Source organism: Heteronotia binoei, chromosome 7 (assembly GCF_032191835.1).
Source record: "Heteronotia binoei isolate CCM8104 ecotype False Entrance Well chromosome 7, APGP_CSIRO_Hbin_v1, whole genome shotgun sequence".
Taxonomy (NCBI): domain Eukaryota; kingdom Metazoa; phylum Chordata; class Lepidosauria; order Squamata; family Gekkonidae; genus Heteronotia; species Heteronotia binoei.
In genome coordinates, this window is record NC_083229.1 from 99,946,053 (window position 1) to 99,965,911 (window position 19,859).

General features: G+C 40.9%; 2 protein-coding genes across 7 annotated transcripts in view; one reads left to right on the forward strand and one right to left on the reverse strand.

The window, feature by feature from the left end:
* Positions 1–7,480, forward strand: part of ZNF236 (zinc finger protein 236) — a 76,249-nt gene extending 68,769 nt beyond the window's left edge. For all 4 annotated transcript variants that reach the window (XM_060244090.1, XM_060244088.1, XM_060244089.1 and 1 more), the window contains 2 exons: positions 1,349–1,525; positions 5,782–7,480. In XM_060244090.1, the coding sequence (XP_060100073.1) occupies positions 1,349–1,525; positions 5,782–5,906 (302 nt within the window). In that variant the 3' untranslated portion in view covers positions 5,907–7,480. The remainder of the gene's footprint in view (positions 1–1,348; positions 1,526–5,781) is intronic.
* A 6,971-nt stretch (positions 7,481–14,451) lies between these two features.
* MBP (myelin basic protein) overlaps positions 14,452–19,859 on the reverse strand; it is a 194,150-nt gene continuing 188,742 nt past the window's right edge. For all 3 annotated transcript variants that reach the window (XM_060244092.1, XM_060244091.1, XM_060244094.1), the window contains one exon: positions 14,452–16,201. In XM_060244092.1, the coding sequence (XP_060100075.1) occupies positions 16,145–16,201 (57 nt within the window). In that variant the 3' untranslated portion in view covers positions 14,452–16,144. The remainder of the gene's footprint in view (positions 16,202–19,859) is intronic.

Sequence of the window (19,859 nt, forward strand, 5' to 3'; positions counted from 1 at the left end):
GCAGTAAGGGAAAATGCAGCATTGCAGGCAGCACAGCACCGAGCACCTCTGAGCACACATACCGCTCCCACTCAACCTTCCAGAAAGGCTGAGCAAGGGTAAAGAAGGATGCAGGGCAGCACGTGTGCTTGGAGCCTGGCTCTGAGTGCACCTGCTGTCGCACTACTCCTGGTGCCCCTTTCCTGCTGCCGCCGATCCATAGGTGGATAGCGAGGTGGAAGAGGATGGCAGAGAGGCAGGCAGCAAGGGCGAGCATGGTGACTGGGGAAGAGGCACCGGGGACGGTGGGGTCCATGCAGGGAGGGGGAGGAGGTGCCCACTGCCTGCCCTTGAGGCCAGGTAGCATCCCAGGAAGCCGCCTACCTGGCCTACTGATATGCACCAGCCTTGGTTATGAAGAGATAGGATGCCAATCACTTTCCTTTTCAGAAGCCCACTGGAAAGAAACGTATAGGACAGCTGCTTGGGCATATTTCTTTGTGTGACATTACAGCAGCTGCTTTACAAAGGCTGTACTTGATTGTAGGGTACTGTACCCAGACAGTTTTTGACTGGTTCTTTAATGCAGAATGCTCACTGATTTCTGAGGATTTATTGTTTAGGTCAGGGGTGGCCAACGGTAGCTCTCCAGATGTTTTCTGCCTACAACTCCCATCAGCCCCAGCCAGCATGGCCAATGTCCGGGGCTGATGGGAGTTGTAGGCAAAAAAATCTGGAGAGCTACCGTTGGCCACCCTGATTTAGGTACATTCCAGAATGGCAGAGGAAACGGATCTGAGAGCAGCCATCTGGGTTCTCTCTGTTAGGTGTTCTTGAATTATCTCTTCATCATTCAAGCTCACTCCTTGAGATCAGATATTGTTTCCAAATAAATTGAATTAAAAAGAGCAGATTCCCAATGTTGACATTTCACCAATCTTGAACTCATAAGTACTGTAATGGGGAAACCTGCATCATTTGCAAGAAATCAGTGCCCTCCCTGTGCACTGTTGTGGATGATATTACAGGTAGGTACCAACCTATAGTGTTTACACCATACATGCTGGTGTTTTATTTCTTTTGGAGTTCTCTGCTTGAGAACTGTAGAAAGGGGCAAATAATTCTTTTCTACATCTCTGCCTTATGTCCTGAGCTGGGAGCAAAATGCATGCATTCTGGAATGTTACAAGAGATAATTCAGTAGGGGTGACTCACAGGTAAGGATTCAACTGGCTGGTCACTGGGCTTTCCAATCAGATTTCTTTTTTGAATCCTGGGTTCTCGTAGCCAGTTCAGATGACATCAGTATATGAAATCATGATATTTCATCACATTGCCCTTATTTAATTTGAAATTATTATTATAACAGGAGAACGGCCATTTCAATGCACATTGTGTGAGAAAGCTTTTAACCAGAAGAGTGCACTGCAAGTTCATATGAAAAAACACACGGGAGAACGACCTTACAAATGTGACTACTGTGCAATGGGTTTTACCCAGAAAAGTAATATGAAGCTTCACATGAAGCGAGCTCATGGCTATGCTGGTAATTATTCCTTGCTATGTAAAAGTATGTAGAGAAGACAGTTGGTTTTAATCCATCCCTGGAATCTAAAGTAAAGTGCCCAAACGTGTACTTTTCATCTCATCATATCACTGCAAAGCTCTTGGAAACTGGGGCCAGTTACAAAGTATGGATTCAGTTCTTTAGCAATAATTTGTGAAGTACCTTCTTCCTTCAAGTTAGCCTGATAACATATCCTGATAGTAATAAACTGTACTAACACTTCTGATGATAACAAATTCATTTGCAGAGGTGTCATTGTGAAGAGCTCTGTTGAGCTGAAAGCAGCTTGTATTTTGTGCTTTTCCAATTGTTAAACTGAACATTGCTATTCTGACTGTGCAGGATTCTTGCCACTTATAAGCAGTGATAGTGAACAAGAGGGCCATTTTCTTTTGCAGAATCCACACTAGCATTTCATTAGAATAATTTTCATTAGAATAATAAATAGTGTAATATAATGCAAAACTGTGCTACAATGTCCATTGAAAGTGGAGGCTTTTTGGTGTGTGAGATATCGTTATACCTAATTCTCAGAATAGCCCTATCTGCAAATAGCACAAATCCACAGGTTGTGGTTGTGTACAAGAAAAGTGATATTTCCATGAAATCCCAAAAGTTTGAAAAAATGGAGGGAAGGTAGATTCCCCCCAAACACCTCTGTCAGCTGCAGGGAGGTGGAAAACAGGGATGGAGGAGCTGTTGAAGTGTTTGCCATCTGAGCAAAATAGATGCAGGTGCTTCATAGGGAGAAGGAGAGTAGCATGTGGAGAGCGGCTGCTACTACTGACTTCCATCTGTGGCTGAGACGGAGGAGCAGGACCTACCTGCCAATGCCATCCCAGAAGTTTCCTACCACTCCTTTGCAGGTGGGCAAGAAGAAGCAGGACCTGACCTCTGCCATCACCATCACAATTTTACTGCCAAGATGGCAGCATTGCAGGTGGACAAGGGAATAAGGAAAGGTAGCTGTCCCTGTTCACCTTTTGCATCATTGAGGCTTCCAGTGCCGGACCAGCCAAGATGTTAGGCAGAGGAGTAAGAGCAACTATGCATCTCCATGTGGGTAGGATAGTTAGCTGCAGGGATCAGAAAGCAGCCATACGGCATGGGCTGGTGAACAAGAGAGTCTATCAGGTCTCACCTTGTTTTCTTCTAAGCCTGGGATTAGCGGTAAACTTGATCTGCTAGCAGAAAAACAGTCAGTTTTTCTAGAATGCATGTGATTTTCAGAAAGAAGTTCAGTGCTTTTTCTCTCTTGGTGTATGAATAGGGATGGACATGAATGGGTTCGCAAACTCAAGTTTGTGGCAAGTCAGTTGGCTTGAACTTTCCATGAACTTTCAAGCAGTTCATGATGGCTTATAAATGGATATGTTTCCATATTATAGAACCAACCTCTGTGAAAGTTAACTGCAAAAATACACTATTTGTCAATACATGTCAATTTCTTCATAAAACAATGCTACAATTCAATATTATAAACAACAAGAGCGTTGTACTGTTCCTTGATTAATTGTCCTGTTCCAGGTGTCAAAACTAATTATTCAGTGACTTTTCATATAGCAAGTAAAATTTAAAGAAAACTTCAAAGATACTGGAGCAGCTTGCACCTCTTCTTAGTTATGTCCAATCAGAATTGAAGACAAACTTCAAAACTGAGGTGTAAAATGTATAATATTGCATAAAATTGTAATATTGTTTTGTAAAGAAATGGACATATATTGATGAATAAGTGTATTTTTGCAGCCAACTGTTACAGCGCTTGGTTCTGTAATATGGTTATTGTCACACTGTGATCATATCAAAATGTTTATTAAACTTCAAAGCAACAGGGGGCAGGACTTGGAGGGCATGTAGAGGAGTTTCGGGGGAGGTCCCTTGTGAATTAGATGTCTCTGGCTTGTCCTGGAGGTATCTTTTTTAAGGGGACAATAACTCAGGCCCTGTAAATCCAATTCTCACCAGACTTGGAGGGCAGATAGTAGAGAGTCAGCCAGAGAACCCCTGCAAGTTTGGTGTCTCTACCACAAGGGGTGGGCTGGAGGCACTCTATCATATTACAAACTGAACTGGTTTGTTTGGTACTTAAAAGTTCATGACAGTTCATGTTTCCCAAACCAAGCATGCCACAAACTGAACTGCGTTTTCCCAGTTTGTTCCCATCACTATGTATTAGTGATATTTCCATTGTAGGCCATATACAGTAGTGGAACAGCTGTATCAGTTTTGAAAAATGGAGGAGCATTTTAAAATTTAAATTTCTACCTTGCCAGTGATGGGAGCTCACCAGCTCCCCAGGCAGCTGATTCCACTGCTGATCTGCTCTTCCTGTAAAAAAAAAAAAAATCCATTATCCAGCTGGTAATCTGTCTGTCCATAATTTAAACCCAATATTGCAAGTTCTATCCTCTGCTTCCAACAAAAGCAGCTCCCAGTCTTTCAAATACTTAAAGAGAGCAATCTCTCTCTATATTTTTATTTTATATAAACAAGCATAGAAAAACAAACATAGAAAAAGGTAGGATAAGATATAAATACCACAGTGGTTCATTTATACATAATCATTTTCTGGCCAACAAGAGCATAAAAATCAATTAGTGAAAGAAGCCAGCAATATTATCTAATAAATTGTAACTAGTAATATTTTTCTATCTCTAACATTGCTAAACAGATCTTATGTTAAGTGCAAATAACTTATATACTTTTGGCCTGGTCACATACAAATACATTTACATTTCTGATATTTCTAACGTTAGGTCATTATAAGCATAAACATTTTGAACATATGTTACTCAATTTTGTTTCTTATTCTTTTTTTAGTCTTTAAAGCTTTGCAGCCTAATTTTGATCAATATATGCAAAAAATATTTTCCATTTTTCTTGAAATTCTGATTCTGGTCTATTATGCAGGTAGGATGTTAGCTTTGCAATGGTCATATAATCAGTTGGTTTCTTTTTCCAGTCAATCAATTCTGGGCATGTTTTAGCTTTCCACTTTGATGCAAATACCATTCTTGCTGCTGTCACACTATATTTAAATAGTTTATTATGAAATGTTTATGCATTAGATCAGGGGTCCTCAAACTTTTTAAATAGGGGGCCAGTTCACTGTCCCTCAGACTGTTGGAGGGCCGGACTGTCGTTACTGTACAAGGCCGCGGGCCGTCAGGTCTCCGTCTTCTGCATCTCTCTCCCTTCCCCACACCACACACCCCGGCCTGGGAACTCACCTCACCTTGGTATCACCTCACACTCTGTCTCCGCCGCCTCAGCCCAGTGCCGGAAGTGTGTGTTGCTAACGTGAGTTTAGGTCGAACGTCACTTCTGGTCTGATTTTGCCATAACTCGGTGGGCCGCATAAACGTCCTCAGCGGGCCACAGTGTGAGGACCCCTGCATTAGATGGTACTATGTTTAATAACATTTTTTTTTATTCATCAGAAAGTTGACTTTCAATATCTTTTGTATTTCTTTGTGGATTTTTATCCAGTACATTTTAGCTTTGTTACAAGACCACCACATATGGTAGAAGGTTGGATCTGTATTCTTGCATTTCCAACATCTGGAATTATGGCTCTTGTTTGCTTTTGCAATTTCTTTGGGTGTGATGTACTATCTGAAGAACATTTTATAACAATTTAAAGAGAGCAATCATGTTCCTCCTCAGCCTCTTCCAGGCTGAACATTCCCACGTCCCCTGGCCTTTCCTTATAAGATTTGGTCTTCCAGCCTCTGATCATTCCCATTGCTGTCTTCTGCATCCACTCCATACTGTCCACATCTTTTTTAAAGTGAGGCCTCCAGAACTGTGCACAGTACTCCAGCTGCAGCCTGACCAGTGTGGTGTACAGCAGGACAATGACATTTTGTGATTTGGATGTTATGCTTCTGTTGATACACCAAAAGACTGCAGTAGCATTTTTAGCCACTGCATCAACACTGACTGCTTGCTTACTTAGTAGATCTGCCCCCAACATTTAAACTGGTGGATAACCTGAAAGCAAGCATACTTCAGAGCTTGTACAAAGCTCTGTATCCAGCTAATTCTACTGAACAAGGATGGAGAAGACTAATTTTTAGGTTAATGGTACATAGTGTAATTGCTACTTGTTTCCTTTTTCAACAAAAATAATGCATTTCTTGCTGCATTCTGTTATCAGATACTTTTTATATTTGATTGCATATGTTCATTAGATCTTGTGCTATATCTCCTTGCATTCTTTCTGTTGTCCTTAGGCACAGTCCAAGAATCCACCAGTCATCAAGGACAGGAGGGTGAAGACATTAATCGTGCTTTGAACTTGGAAGAGGTTGTTCAAGAGGCTTCAAATGAATGGCAGAGCATAACCAATATTTTTTGATGATCCCTAATATGAAAGCTGGAAATGCTTTCAGGATTAGAAGTTTTTTTTAAATAAAATAGTTGTCTGTGGATTTTTACTATGAAAACTTTGCATATTGAAAAGGATAATATAGCTTTTTAACTGTTTACAGAAATAAAGAATAATTGTCTTTTTGTAAGATTGAACAATATTGGAGAAACATCAGATAAAGTTTGTTGTATTGTCTATAATCAGTGATCTCAGGTACATGAACTTGTTCATTCTTTGAATCCACCATAAGTGTATCTAGTTATAAAAAATACAAAACTCGATATCAGTGAAGGTTGATTAACTGAGGTAGGACATCAGAAGTTCTCATTGTGACAATACATTGACTGTTTAAAAGCGGTTTTAGTTTGAAGGGAAACTATTGCAAGAATAGATGCATGCTGTAGAGATTTCATGCTATAATGCAGACATTACAGCTACATTCCTGGGCATAACTTGGGACAAATCCCATTAAACTCAGTGGGATTTACTTCCAGGTAATCATGCATAAGATTGGTTTGGAAATGTCTGGTTTTATTAAAGTCCCTTTTGAAGAGTGATTTAAAATTAATCGGTGGTATATTATGCATATTAACCTTCATGTAGTTGACAAGACTGGAAATGATGGGCCCTGTTCCATTTATTTCATGACTGTCACCCTTTGTTTCTCTAATAGTATATGTTCTGCTAGAAATTCAACAATAACTGTACAAAGAAAATCTGGCTAGCAACAGTAGCAGCTTCCCAAGTATGTGATCTGTGTAGGTAGAGCAATGAAAACATAAGCCATAGATGGTAGGATATATCAGTTTATTGTCTACCTAATGCAGTGAGCAATAGCACTGGTTGTGTCAGTTTTCAGATTTGTGGGTCTTCAGACAAACATCTTCAAATTAAAACATTTTTTTTCTTGCCATCCATCCTGAAAGCTTTTAAGATTTTTAAAACTACCTAGCCCTCTCAGTATTGCTCTGAAGGGCCCCATTTACACGGAGTGGGTGTATTCATATCAAAAAGAAACACTGGAAAAAGGTTTATGTTCTGTTTTAGACATTCCAAAGACAGAAGAATCTTGCTTGATCTTGACTGATTTTTTAACAAAATTATTTATATGTTATATATGTGTGCGTGTATATATTCATATATATACACACATTCAAGCCTCTGTGTGGCTGTTGAGTATATTTTGTAAATAATCCGGTTAAAATAAAAATTCATAAAGTTTTGAAAAGAATATTTCATAAACAGTATTTCATTCATTTTATTGTAATATAGACATGCATTTTACATTTTGAAAAATAATTGCTTTTTATTTGCTCTCAGTTCCAGAAGGAAGCTGTGTGTACATATAATTTACATTTTATGTATTATAAGACTCGTACTTTCTATTTCCTGAGAAGGGAAGAATAATCACTGCTTTTGATAGGATGCTCATAATTTTTTTTGTTAACTATGAACACATGTATATAAGTAATACAGCTGGTGACTTGAAAATAACACTTCTGTTATGTGGAAATATTTAAGGCAGATGTATGTTAAATAACAATAATTTTTTTTCAAAACTTTACATTGTGTCTGATATCTTTTTTCCCCTGAAGCTCTGAATGTACATTCCTATCATTACACAGGTACAAGAGAGTGCTTGTTCTTCATGAGCCATGTATATCCTGCCTTTTTGCTCTCACAAAGGCCTACCAAGGCAGCTAAGAAATTAAAACATACATAACAAAGCTATGAGCATTTCTCTTTCCAAGTCCTTTCTTACACTCACAGAGATTTCTGCAGGATAGCCCAGCCCCCTACTCTCTCCTTGAGTTATTTGTGTTGGGGACTCAAATGCTACTCCATTCATAAGCTGCCACCATTTTTATTTATTTATTTGGTCAATTTATATTCCGCCCTTTCCCAGACGGGTTCAGGGCGGATCACAATCAAGTAAAACGGGTCACATACAATAAAACCAATAAATACAATTAAAACAACAGCATTATATAACAAATGCAGGTGAGCACATAGTGCAAATTAAGGTATAATTATTCAGTGGCCCAGATGTAGTAGTTCAGATGATGGCTCACTGTGGGGGAGCATAGCCAATGGTATAGGCAATGCAGTAAAGAACACCTGCTTCATATCCTCAAACATACATAGGCCAAAATCTTAACTTGCCTGTGTGTTTCTTTCCTTGAGACACAGTCCACAGAGCTAAACAATCAAGGAGTTAACTTTTTATAGTTTGAACATAACACTGAAGAAAATCAGGTAAAGGCTACAATGTTCCTTTTTAACTTAATTTTTGATCTGCTTCCAGCATTTGGGATTCCAGCATTTGTGATCTGTTACGAATTGATTCCCTTCCCTGTCAGTTTTAAGATTGCTAACATCAAGCAGTAAAAGCACTCTCTTATTGCTTCCAAAGAGCAAGGAACGTCCAAACATTGTTAGGTTTTATGACACTGACAACCCAGTGGGTTTTCTTTGCCAGGCTGAGGATCAAATTTCTTCAGAATTGGTTTGACTGTGTTTTTCTGTCTCCAGCACAGTCCTTACAAACATTTTTCTACCCCCAGAACAATTCTTAAAACTTTACTATGGTGGCCCCAAAAGGTGAATCTCCGCACTGGAACCCCATTCATGTTTCTCTGGTCACCAATTCTTCATTCTGGGCTGGGAAGTCCATTGTATGGATACCCAGGAGAATAGGTTATGGTCCTACACTGACGTTGTCTTCACAAAATGTTCTTGAACTCAGAGGTATACACTAAGCTTTTGTAACTTGTCTCTGTCGTGTCCAGGGTAGAAATGTACAGCTCTATATGGACAAGGGGAGGGGCCATGGCTCAATGACAGAACACCTGCTTGGCAGTTGGTTGTAGGTTCAATCCCCCCAGCATCCCTAGTTTAAAAGATGAGGTAGTAGGTGATGCGAAAGATGATGTAGGTGATGTGAAAGACCCGTATCAGAGACCCTGGAGAATGGCTGCCTGTCTGAGAATACAATACTGGTTTCAGTAGACCAATGGTCTGATTCAGTATAAGGCAGCTCCATGTGTCTCTGTGTGTCAGTCATGCATGATTTAAACAGGTGGGGAGGGGGAGAGGAACAGTCTCTTTGGCATTATGTCAGGAAGCCTCTCTCATTTGGGAATGGGCCATGGACCACAAGGTGGTGCAGGAAGGGACAATACGTTAGTGGACACTTTATTAATCCCAAGAGAACTATGAATGGTCTATATCTGACGGATTCCTCTTCCATCTGTTCTCAGAATGGGAAAGTCTTTTGGTAGATCTATTTACCACTTCCCTCAATATAAATTACAAAACAATGTCCAAGGACAAAGAGGACCCCTCATCCCTTGGGGATGTCTGCCCCTTTCTCTGCTTTTCTTCTTTCCTTAATTGCTCAAACTCTCAGCAAAATGTTACAGGATGGGACACTGGCCTCATCCTCATCACCCTTTATTGACAGGCATTGTTAGTTGACCGAATCTAGCCCACAGGGCCAGGAATGGAATTTATTCTTTCCTCTGAGCTGCAGATCTACACCAAGATTGCCACACTAAGGTTTACTGCCATGTTCACCTAATCTTTAAAGTGATCTTCTCCCAGAAAGTTCAGAGATACCAATTAGAACCTACAAACTGAATCTAAGTCCTTCCCCAAAGGATTGGTCAACCTTTATCTACCCTCCGTTGCCCCCAGTCCACAATGGAATTTTTTATTATTAGTCCTCTCAAAACTCATGTCTAAACCAATTCAGGCCTCCTCCTGTACCCTGCAATTCCTCTCAACAAAGACTGCCTCCTTGGTAGCTAACACCTCTCAGGCAGTGTGCTAGATTCAAGCCCTCAGATCAGAACCTCCTTTCCTCAGATTTCATGATAGGGTTACCAGGACCAATCTTCTCCCCAGCAGGGGGATTTGGGGGTGTTCCAGGAGGGGCATGACCATCCCCGACATGATGATGTTATGCAGAGTGACATCATCACATCCTGGACACAGCACACACACCCGCACACACCACTTTTCCCAACTATATCAAGGGAAACTTGCAGGGCAAAAGCCAACAGCCCCTACTTCAAAAGAGCAGACATCTGCCCTGCAAGTGGCAAACTTCAGGGCAGGTGAACACAACACCCTCTCTTTTCTTTTTTCTTGCAGGAGAGGGGTGAATGCCTGGTGGTTGTGCTTGGGTGTGGGGCCTGCCTCTGCTGGCCAGTTTGCCAATAGTGGGCTGAAGACCACAAAATCGGGATTCCCTGCACACACACCCCTCCCACCCCTAGGAACTGGCATTCCTATTTCAGGACAAATAGTTGTACTATTCCTCAGCCTACCTTTTCTTCTAGTCTCTTCCTCAACTAAGACATTACATTTCATCTATATTTTTTTTTCTTATTCAAAGGTTGATAAAGAAAAGGAGTTATATTCTTTAGATGTTTTACTTATATAGGAAATGCCAATTTAGACAAGACAAAAAACATATTTTCAGGGACCCATTTTATAATTGACTGTTTCCTCATTCATAAATGCCACAAGGAAGCCTGTCCTTTTTAGGTTTTGCCTCACTCTACTAGATATCAGACCTCTTCATTGTCTTCAGATATGGAGGTCCCTCGCAAGGCAGAACGTGAATAGCTTCTTTAATGTTCATTAAGCATTACATGAACAATGTGGACTCCAGAAGTGCTTCAGCTGTAGGCAAAACAGTCCTACATAATATTTTATGTTAAGAATTTCACTCCTTCCTCCCCAGTAAATTAGCTCAACAATCTTCTGAAACTGAACAGAAGATACAATGATGAGAACATGGTTGCATTTACCTGTAATTTATGTTCATTGAGTGTTGTCTTGTGCAGGCACACATCCCTCCCTCCATCCCCTCTGTGAGCCCTTTGGCCTTCCATTGGATGTACTCCCTCTAGTAGTAGGCTCAAAGGACTGAGAGAAGGCGGCATTTTGTAGGTGCCTTGTGCAGGAAACCACTACAAAGGGTGGGAGAGCACCTTACACTGACAGGAGCTTTAGAATATCCACAGTAAGCCTGCACATGTGCAGTTCCCAGGTAGGCCTGAACAGAAGAACACTTGATAAACTTTGATTACAGGTAAGTGCAATCATGTGTCAGCCCCATTTGTGCTTCTTCAGCCTTCCTTCCTTCGTTCCTTCGTTCCTTCCTTCCTTCGTTCCTTCCTTCGTTCCTTCCTTCCTTCCTTCCTTCCTTCCTTCCTTCCTTCGTTCCTTCGTTCCTTCGTTCCTTCGTTCGTTCCTTCCTTCCTTCCTTCCTTCCTTCCTTCCTTCCTGTTTCTGTCTTCCTCTCCCCCACTGATTTCTGCAGCAACAGCTTATAATAATTTCAGTAATTCACACTGTAAAATGATGCCTGCTTCCCATAATGTCATCCTATTCCCAGACCCAGAAACTAGGGAATTAAATTTCACACTATACAGACTTTTTCTTTTAAAAATACTTTTCTTTTAATAATTGAGACTTTTGGACCACTTAGTCTTCTAGTTCTTAGTGAGAACAATTCTTGGCCCAGGGTGCCATACAGTATTCACAACATATTAGGAAGGGATTACCGGTATATGCTGTAAGTGACCACACAGTAGACTTGATGAAAATATCAAAGAAACAGTTTTTTTCCCCCAGTGGTATGCGTGTCTTGGTTGTTTGTTTTGCTTTCCTGCAGCTCTCTCAATATTACACCTTCACATACAAACCTCCATGCAAGTCAAAACTAATACACAGGAGGAAAGCTACCATCCTGTTTTTGGTTTGTTGTGCTAGATTTCTATTGGAATGAGTTTTAACACAGGAGAGCAAACCAATGAATCCTTCATTTATGTTATCTTATTATGTGAAGGTGCATCGGTACTGGAATCTACTCAGTGTAGATGCACTGTGCAGTGGAGCATATAACTTTCATAACATTTTAGCCCTTCATTCTCCTGCATGTGTAAACCAAATCTTATATTAATGGGAAAAGAGGAAATGTAACATGGTTTCCAAATTTGAATTTTTAAATTTGTTATATACAATGACAATGCCAACCTTTACAAACTCTGGGTGTGTTTTGGGTTTCCTCGTTATTTGAGGCCCTTAAACTATAGTTTCCTGAGTTTGCACTTAAATTCAAGTCTGGTACTGCTGTGAGAAGAAATTAATATGGGAAAGGTGATGTTTTCTTCCAATATACTCATGTATGAAGAAGTGCTAAATACCCTTTAAAATAATTACTTGTCTGCTGAAGCACAAGTAACACAAGTTATTTGAAGCAAATAGAGTTTGTGTCAATGTGGTATTGTACATGGTGGTATTTTGACATAAAATACATTTTTTAGGAACACTGGCAATTCTTGACCCTCTTATATCCAGTTTGTTAGGATAGCCAGTCTTGTGGTGAGTTCACATATTAACTTAAGCATAGAGGTGTTACTGCAAATTGGAATGTGTTGTTCATTATCCACCTTCACTCCAGTAGGTCATTATGGATTAAAGTTTCATAGCATTTTAAGATAATTCAGTTTCACCCTGCACAGTAGCTAGTCTGAAAGATTATAAACCTTTCACATTGTGTTAAGAAGGTACACGTATTGTGATTTGATATAATTGAAAGGTTTGTGTCTGCAGTACAGATAGGTTAGAGATGGAGTGCTTACAAGTGTGTGTCTTTCTGCAATAACAACTAATCAGAGCTGACAGAACATTGAGAGGGAGAGACTTGGAAAACAGGAGCTGAAAAAACGACACTTTGAGGGTTAGCAGCAGACAAGAAGACAACTTAAGTGTTGAGGTGAAAAGAAAGTTTTCTTTCTTACTGTATAGAAGAACTGCTTGGAATAGGCTGAAAGTAATAAATTTGTAACTAAAGGATCCCAATTGTAAGTATAGGGCCTTAGTACAAAAGTTCAGAAGTTAAACATTGTTTCTTACATGTTACTTTCCTCAATGTTTTGTTCTTATACATATAAGTTTCATGTTTTGATTAACCCTGTGGACTGTGTGCCTAAGGGAAAGAAACACACACACACAATTCAATATTTCTGTCTCTGCACATATAGGATACGAGTGAATGGGGGTGCAGAGTGACTGGAACAATGTTTGAGCCCCAGCCCCAATAGTTCTATGTAAGTGAGGGGAAATTATTAAAGGAGATTGGGCTGCCCTGGCTGTGGATGTCTCTGAGTGTGAGAGAGAGGACCTGAGGTATCAGATGGCCGTAACTCTCTACAGATTTAAAAAGAGACAAGAAGGGTGGAAAGCAGGGCTTTTTTTGAGCAGGAACGCGGTTCCGGCTGGCTTGGCATCGGGGTGTGTGGCCTAAGATGCAGATGAGATCCTGCTGGGCTTTTCCCACAAAAAGCCCTGCATGAAACAATGGTGACATAAGGGGGTGTGTCCTAATATGCAAATGAGTTCATTTCTAAAAAAAAAAAAAAAGCCCTGGTGGCAAGTGTGATGTCCTGAACTACATATAAGCCATAACCTGATAAAGAGAGGTTGTAGGGTGGTGGTAGGCAAGGGGTTATCATTCCATACACATCGCCCCAAACTTCTTGAAGACAGGACAAGATAAAAGTGACAGCTATAGATGGGTGCTATATCCTGATCATGTAATTTCAGACTGAAAGGGGAAGACTGCTTGACTGAATGCTCCTCCATATAAAACTCTTCCATGTACATAGAAACAAATGTGTCATGGGGAAACCTAGGCGTGTGTGTGTGTGCTTGCAGAGCAGCATGCGACCATGATCTTCCACCAGCAGTCTCTGAAGTGGTACAGTCTAAGCATAACTTAGTAGAAATGAGACCATAGTGTGCATTGAGAGACTAAATAGTGCAATCCTTAGTATATGATATTCTTCTGGGCCCATTGAGGCCAATTAATTTAGAAGTGTGTAACTCTGCTTGCGATTGCACTATAAACAAATTTTAAGAAATCTTTTTTTGAATAGCAGATGGAGGAAAAGACCTGGGCAGTTGACCTGGTATATACAGACCCCCTAACTTGCCTGTGGGTGGCCTATTTTTGCCCCAGGCCCACCCATTTTACTTTTCAATACAGAGATATGGATCATGGTTTTCCTCTTAGGAAAGCTGATGATGTTTTTCTTAGAAGATACAAGCTTTTTGTATGAAATAAACTCCTTGAATTTATTTTGAGCACCCTGTAGACTTTGAATGCAGGATACAAATAATTTGCATTTAGGTATATTTGCAGTGTGTCATTTGAGGGCCCTGACAATTGACATTTATAAGTCAATTCTAAATATATTTGCATCCAAATAATTTTGTTGAGGATGTCATTCTGTATTCAAAGAGGTGCAAAACTTTCTATAACAAGTAAAGATTGGGGGGGCATCTTTTCTCTAATGTGTGTCTTCTACTTCCTTTCTAATATTATGCAGAGGCTTCATGCAAAACATTGACAATCTGATTCGGATGTTGAACTGGGGTGGGTAACATTTTGGTTCTATTGATTTGCATGATCCATCTTGAAGCACACATTGCTTTAAAAAATTAAATCCTCCAAATCTCATTAAAAGTTGAGTATTTTATTTCAATAATGATTTTTTTAGGAGTTGTATTCATACACTTTTAAGAACAATACACTTAAGTGAAACTTACTATTAAGTTGTGGAATACACAATGGGATGAGGCTACACATAGAAAAATACACATAGCCAACAACATAGCTTAAAAGACGTAATAGGTGTCTGTGCTTAACAGTTTTGGTGTTCTGTTTCGTTTAGTGTCTGTGTTTTTCTACCCTCTCGTCATTCATTGCTGCATATTAAGAATGTTGTCTGAAACCTAAGGTAGATCTATCACTAACAACATCTATGTATCAGTTGGCATTAATATTGATAACTCATGATATGCATTAGCTAAGGGTAGGCACCAACTTAGTTTTAAATATATTGTCTACAAAATAGAAGCTCAAATAAAACACTGAATAAGTAAAGGGAGGTCACTGAGTGATAGAATAGGTTGAAGATTATAAAACAGTGCAATTCAGAAGAGCATTTTTTATGTGGTTTGGGAGACCCATTTCCACATGTGTATACCTTAGTACACTGTTAATGCCTAGCTCTACTTCATTAGTATTAATATATACCTACCATGTTACATGTAAAGTGTCATCTACTCTGATGCACTGCGTACTTAAACTTGCCGCACTAATGACAGCAGGAAATGCTAACTTAAGGTGTGCAGTACTTTCTGAAATTTCCTCCCCAAAGGGCTTTCTCTCATTCAGAAATTAGACTTTTAAAAAGAATTTAGCCACAAAAAAGAATTTTTGCAGCAAGTGCCTATGTGGGGCTGCAGGGACATCCCATTATCCATCTGTGTAAATCTAGGTTTTTGCTTCTTGGGAATTATCCCTCATTTTCTGTTGTAAAGCTAGTCTAATTCAGATTTGATATCCTCTTTTCTCCCTCCAAGCCACTCATTTCCTAATGTGTTGGGTGTGACGAGCAGTTGGTCAAGCACAAAGCATGTCCTTAGAATGTACATAATTCCTTAGGAACATTGCTCTGTCTCAGTGAAACAGTAACAGCTGCCTTCTTCCACATCTCACATACCTTGAACTCCCAATTTAATAAACCTTTCTATGACTGCTAATCCTGTTAGGAAAATTAAAAAAAAAAAGTGAAATATGGGGGTACTAAGAAAAACAACAAATGACCAAAACCAAATCAAATGAAAAGTGTGGATAAACAGTCCTTACAACTTCTGCACATGTTTTTTATTTGTTCGTTGTTGGGTTACAGCAAGGGTTTTGATGGCTTGTTAATGGCAGTGCTCAAAACTGTAGACAATTGCATTTTAGGTTGTTACTTAGGGTTTAGTAGGGGGGGGGAAACTGAAAATCTGTCAGGGACTTAATGTGGTACGCACTCAGAAATCTAAAGTCCTATATTCTTTGGGAACACCTTGAAGAAAACTGAGTAAAACTGGGTATTCCATTACTTCCTGTAAAATATTGCTGCCAGCAAGTAAAAACTACATTGCAAGTTGGGGGTGAGGGTTGTTTTGCTTTTGTTCAACTTTTGGTCAGCATTTGCCAATAGAATTTTTTTATATTCCTATGGCATACACAACTCAACTGTCATTAACAAATAGATTGTGTTTCTATCTAGGGAATTCTGCAATTGGTTATTAAATCTTTAAGACAGCTTTGTTATGAAGCAGAGAACGTAGTACTTCAATGGTATCTTGGAGCTTCAGCGCCTAGCAACGGGAGAACCAGACCTAGAACCAGGTCGGGAACCGGATCCTCCCTATGGAAAAAAAAGAAATTGCATTATGTTAATATGAGCATACCTAATCAATACAGTATATGTGTGTCATATGTAATTGTGCTGTCCTGTTGATGGAAATAAGTATTAATTGTTTCTATAGACTATGAATCAGTCTGTGGTCCATTACAGATTTCCATCCTCCCGTCATTTAAATAGACCTTTTGTTAAAACTGTACACAAGCCCCATTAATATGATAAAGGATGCATATTAGCAGTGTTTAATTAATAGAGGGCTAAAATAATTATCGCACTGACAAAACATTGTTTTCCTTTAGGTAATATTTTATTTAATCAGTTTTTTAAAAATAGCCTGAGTTTATTCTAAGGAAATGCCACATAAAGAAGATGTGCTAGTATTTCTATAATTTTCTTGTTCAAATTACTAGTCTTGACCATATCGTTTCTAATGAACTGATCAAGCATTCTTCAGCGTTGCTGGACATGCCATAGAAATTGCAATCAAAAACCCAGAACAACAAAAAAAGAAGTAATATCTACAGTTATACCTGTGATAGCTTGTTTGTGTGTGGCTGAAATCAGTGGCTGCCGAGTTCATGGGGTTGTTAACTAACCTTCACAAATGTGCGTATTCACAGAATAATTTGGATCCAGCTTCCACCTTACTACACCCCCATCTATTTATTTATTGATAGACCAACTTTCTTATTGAGATTCATAGCAGCTTATCTCCCATGTGACTTTTGCCCATGTAAGTCCCTAGCACAGTTTGTTTGGTAACTGAAGACAACTCTTCCTCTTTCACCAATGGAAAAGCTGGTTGGTTCCTACCCAATCCCTTTCTGGGTTTTTAGTACTTTCTGATGAATTATCACCTTCCTAAAAGTAGCAGAAGCAAATCCTATGCCGGGAATTTTCTGCAATACTGAAGATTTCTGCCAGTCTGCTTCTGGACGGATCTGATAGAGATGTGGCTCTGTCCCTAACCCACCAACCCACAAATGTACAAGAAAAAGCAAAGTGCTCTGAGCAGTACAACTGGCAGTGCAATAATGAATGAATAACTGTTGTGAAGGGGCACTTGCAGTGTCAAAAGGGATAGATGGTGGCAATAGAGCTGGTAAGAGCACTTACAAACACTTCCCTGATTCAGAACCATTAATCATTGTGTTTTGCTGCAGAGTTACACCCTCCACAGTCCTCTTAAGTCTGACAAGGTTATGACTGCTTAATATTGCATTGTTCTCTCTTTAAAAATTAGCAGAAGCTCAGAGAACATCATTATTCTTCTGACTTTGGCCATACTCCAAAAATAAACAAAGAGTCCAGGATCACAGGTAGTTAGTTAGCTGTAACTCTATGAATCCAGAATCACACAAGTTTAGAGGTTTCCTAGTATGTGGAATTTTTTCTTCATATAACCTCCTCTTGTATCTGTGCCCAGCATTCTTCTGTTTATTTTCCTTATGCTGCAGCAGGAGGTTAGACTAGATGCAGTTTGGTTCCTTTCTGGGTTTTCTGAATGATTTTTATATGCTCAGCAACCTTTTGTGCTACCTCTTTTCAATATTTCTCTGTTCATTTACAGTTAAAATGGCTTCCAAAGTGCCCAGTTTCATCAATATTAGCTGGAGGAGTAGGGATGCCAGCCTCCATGCAGGACATGGGAATCTCCTGGAATTACGACTCATTTCTTCCAGACGTCAGTTCCTCCAGAGAAAAAAGGAGGGTGGAGGGTGGACTTCATGGCATTGTGCCCCTCTGAGGTCCCTGTCCTCCCTAGTTTCAATTCTCAAATCTCCAGGAGTTTCCAAGCGTGGATCTGGCATCCCTACCCTCCATTCCCTGCTGGTGGCTGGGGGGGGGGGGGGGAGGGGACCTGGCATCCTTAAAATTATGTGCTATAAAATGTTGACTTCGCCATTGTGCAGACCTTGTAAATCAATTACTTGTAAAAATTGTGCTTTAATTAGCTCTGTTTTAAGGAGTCAGGATTTAGGAAACATTTTGGACTTTTTCATGGAAGGCAGTGTAGAAACCTCTGTCCAGACCAATATAAATCACTAATGCAGTCTTTGAAGAGCAAAAGTACCTTTTGGAAGGCAATGGGAGTTTCAAATCTGAAGAAGCCATGTCATGGAGATTATTTAAGCTAATAGGCTGGATCCCACTAAAATGGCCACTTCCACACAGTAGCCCCATTTAGTGTCATTACTTAGGGTGGAGATGAGTAGGTTGCAGGGGAGGCAGGAGAATTCCATTCTGTAGATGGAAAATTTGATCTAGATCCAACCCAGGATGGGACCAGAAAAGACAGTAAGTTGAACATGAGGATGCACAGCTTCAGTAAATTATCCCTTTGTGCTAAACTTCCTTTCTGTTCCCAACCCCCCAAAAATCAGCACTGACAATTCATAAAAACTGAGGTTGGTTTAACTATATAAGTCTGCTGCTTGTGCAGTCTATCATCCAGCTGATTTTGCTTGGCCTTAGAAGCCGGAGGAAGGGCAACAAGAGCAGCCCTCCTTGGAGATGAGCTCTGGGGACAGTTTTCTGTCCAAAACGATCACCCCAAGAAGGGTGCAGAGTGTTGTGCAGGAGCTGGAGGAGAAGCTGGTTGAGGAGGACCAGCCCCCTTCTTTGGTTCCTTCCACCACCAGCAGTCCTTCAGGGGATAGCCAGGAGGGGAGGCCGTATGGGGTGGAGGGGGAAGAAATGGAGACACACAAGGTGCCTCCATCTCCACCCACTTCCTCCCAGTGGCCAGCCCCTCCTGCCACCCCGAGACACGATGTGTCTGCTCTGAGCACCTCAGAGGAGGTGGTTCCAGACACCCAAGCTGCTGGTCAGCTTGGGCATCCGTACACCTCTGAAGTATGGAAGCATTTCTGACTTACAGAGGATGCACACTAGGATCCAGGACCCTGCCCACCTGACTCCGGGGGGGGGGGGGAGAATGCGGAACCATTTGCGGAAGCACCACCAGGCAGTGCTTCTTAAGGCGGAGAAGCAGGCTGGTGCTGGGGTGTCCAAGTTGGCAACATCACCCAGCCAGGAGGTCTGTCCCACTGTGACTACCTCCAGAGCTCTCCAGGAGAGTTCCACGACAGGGCAGAAATGCCAGGCATCTCTGCCTGAGATGTTTGGTGGGGGTGGCACCTGTGTGCCAAGAGGGGGAATCAGGTACGGCAGGAGGGTGATCGGCTGGAACCTTGACAGGTCGGTCACCCATGGGCTTCCATTTTCAGTGGTTGAGAATCCTGGGGTGCTAGGGTTGCTCGAGTACCTGGCGCCCTGGTATAAAGTTCCTGCTAGAAACACCATTAGCAGGACCATTGTGCCATCTGTTTTCAGGGCGACCAGATCTGTGGTGAAGGAGCATTTGTCCTGTGCTGCCAGGGGGACTATTCATTTCACCTCAGATATCTGGAGTTCCCAACATGCGTTCGAGGGGTATCTCTCCCTGACTGCACATTGGTGGCAACCCAGTGAGCTGCAGGGTGGGGGTGGCAGTAGCAGTAGGCAGGGTCAGGGCTGCCAGGCCGGCTATCACTGGGCCTTGCTGCATGCTGAAGCAGTCGACGCGCCACACACGGCAGACACTCTCGGAGCCATCCTCTCACGGCAGTTAGAGGGCTGGGTAGGCAGGGACATCGCAATGGCTTTCGTGGTGATTGAT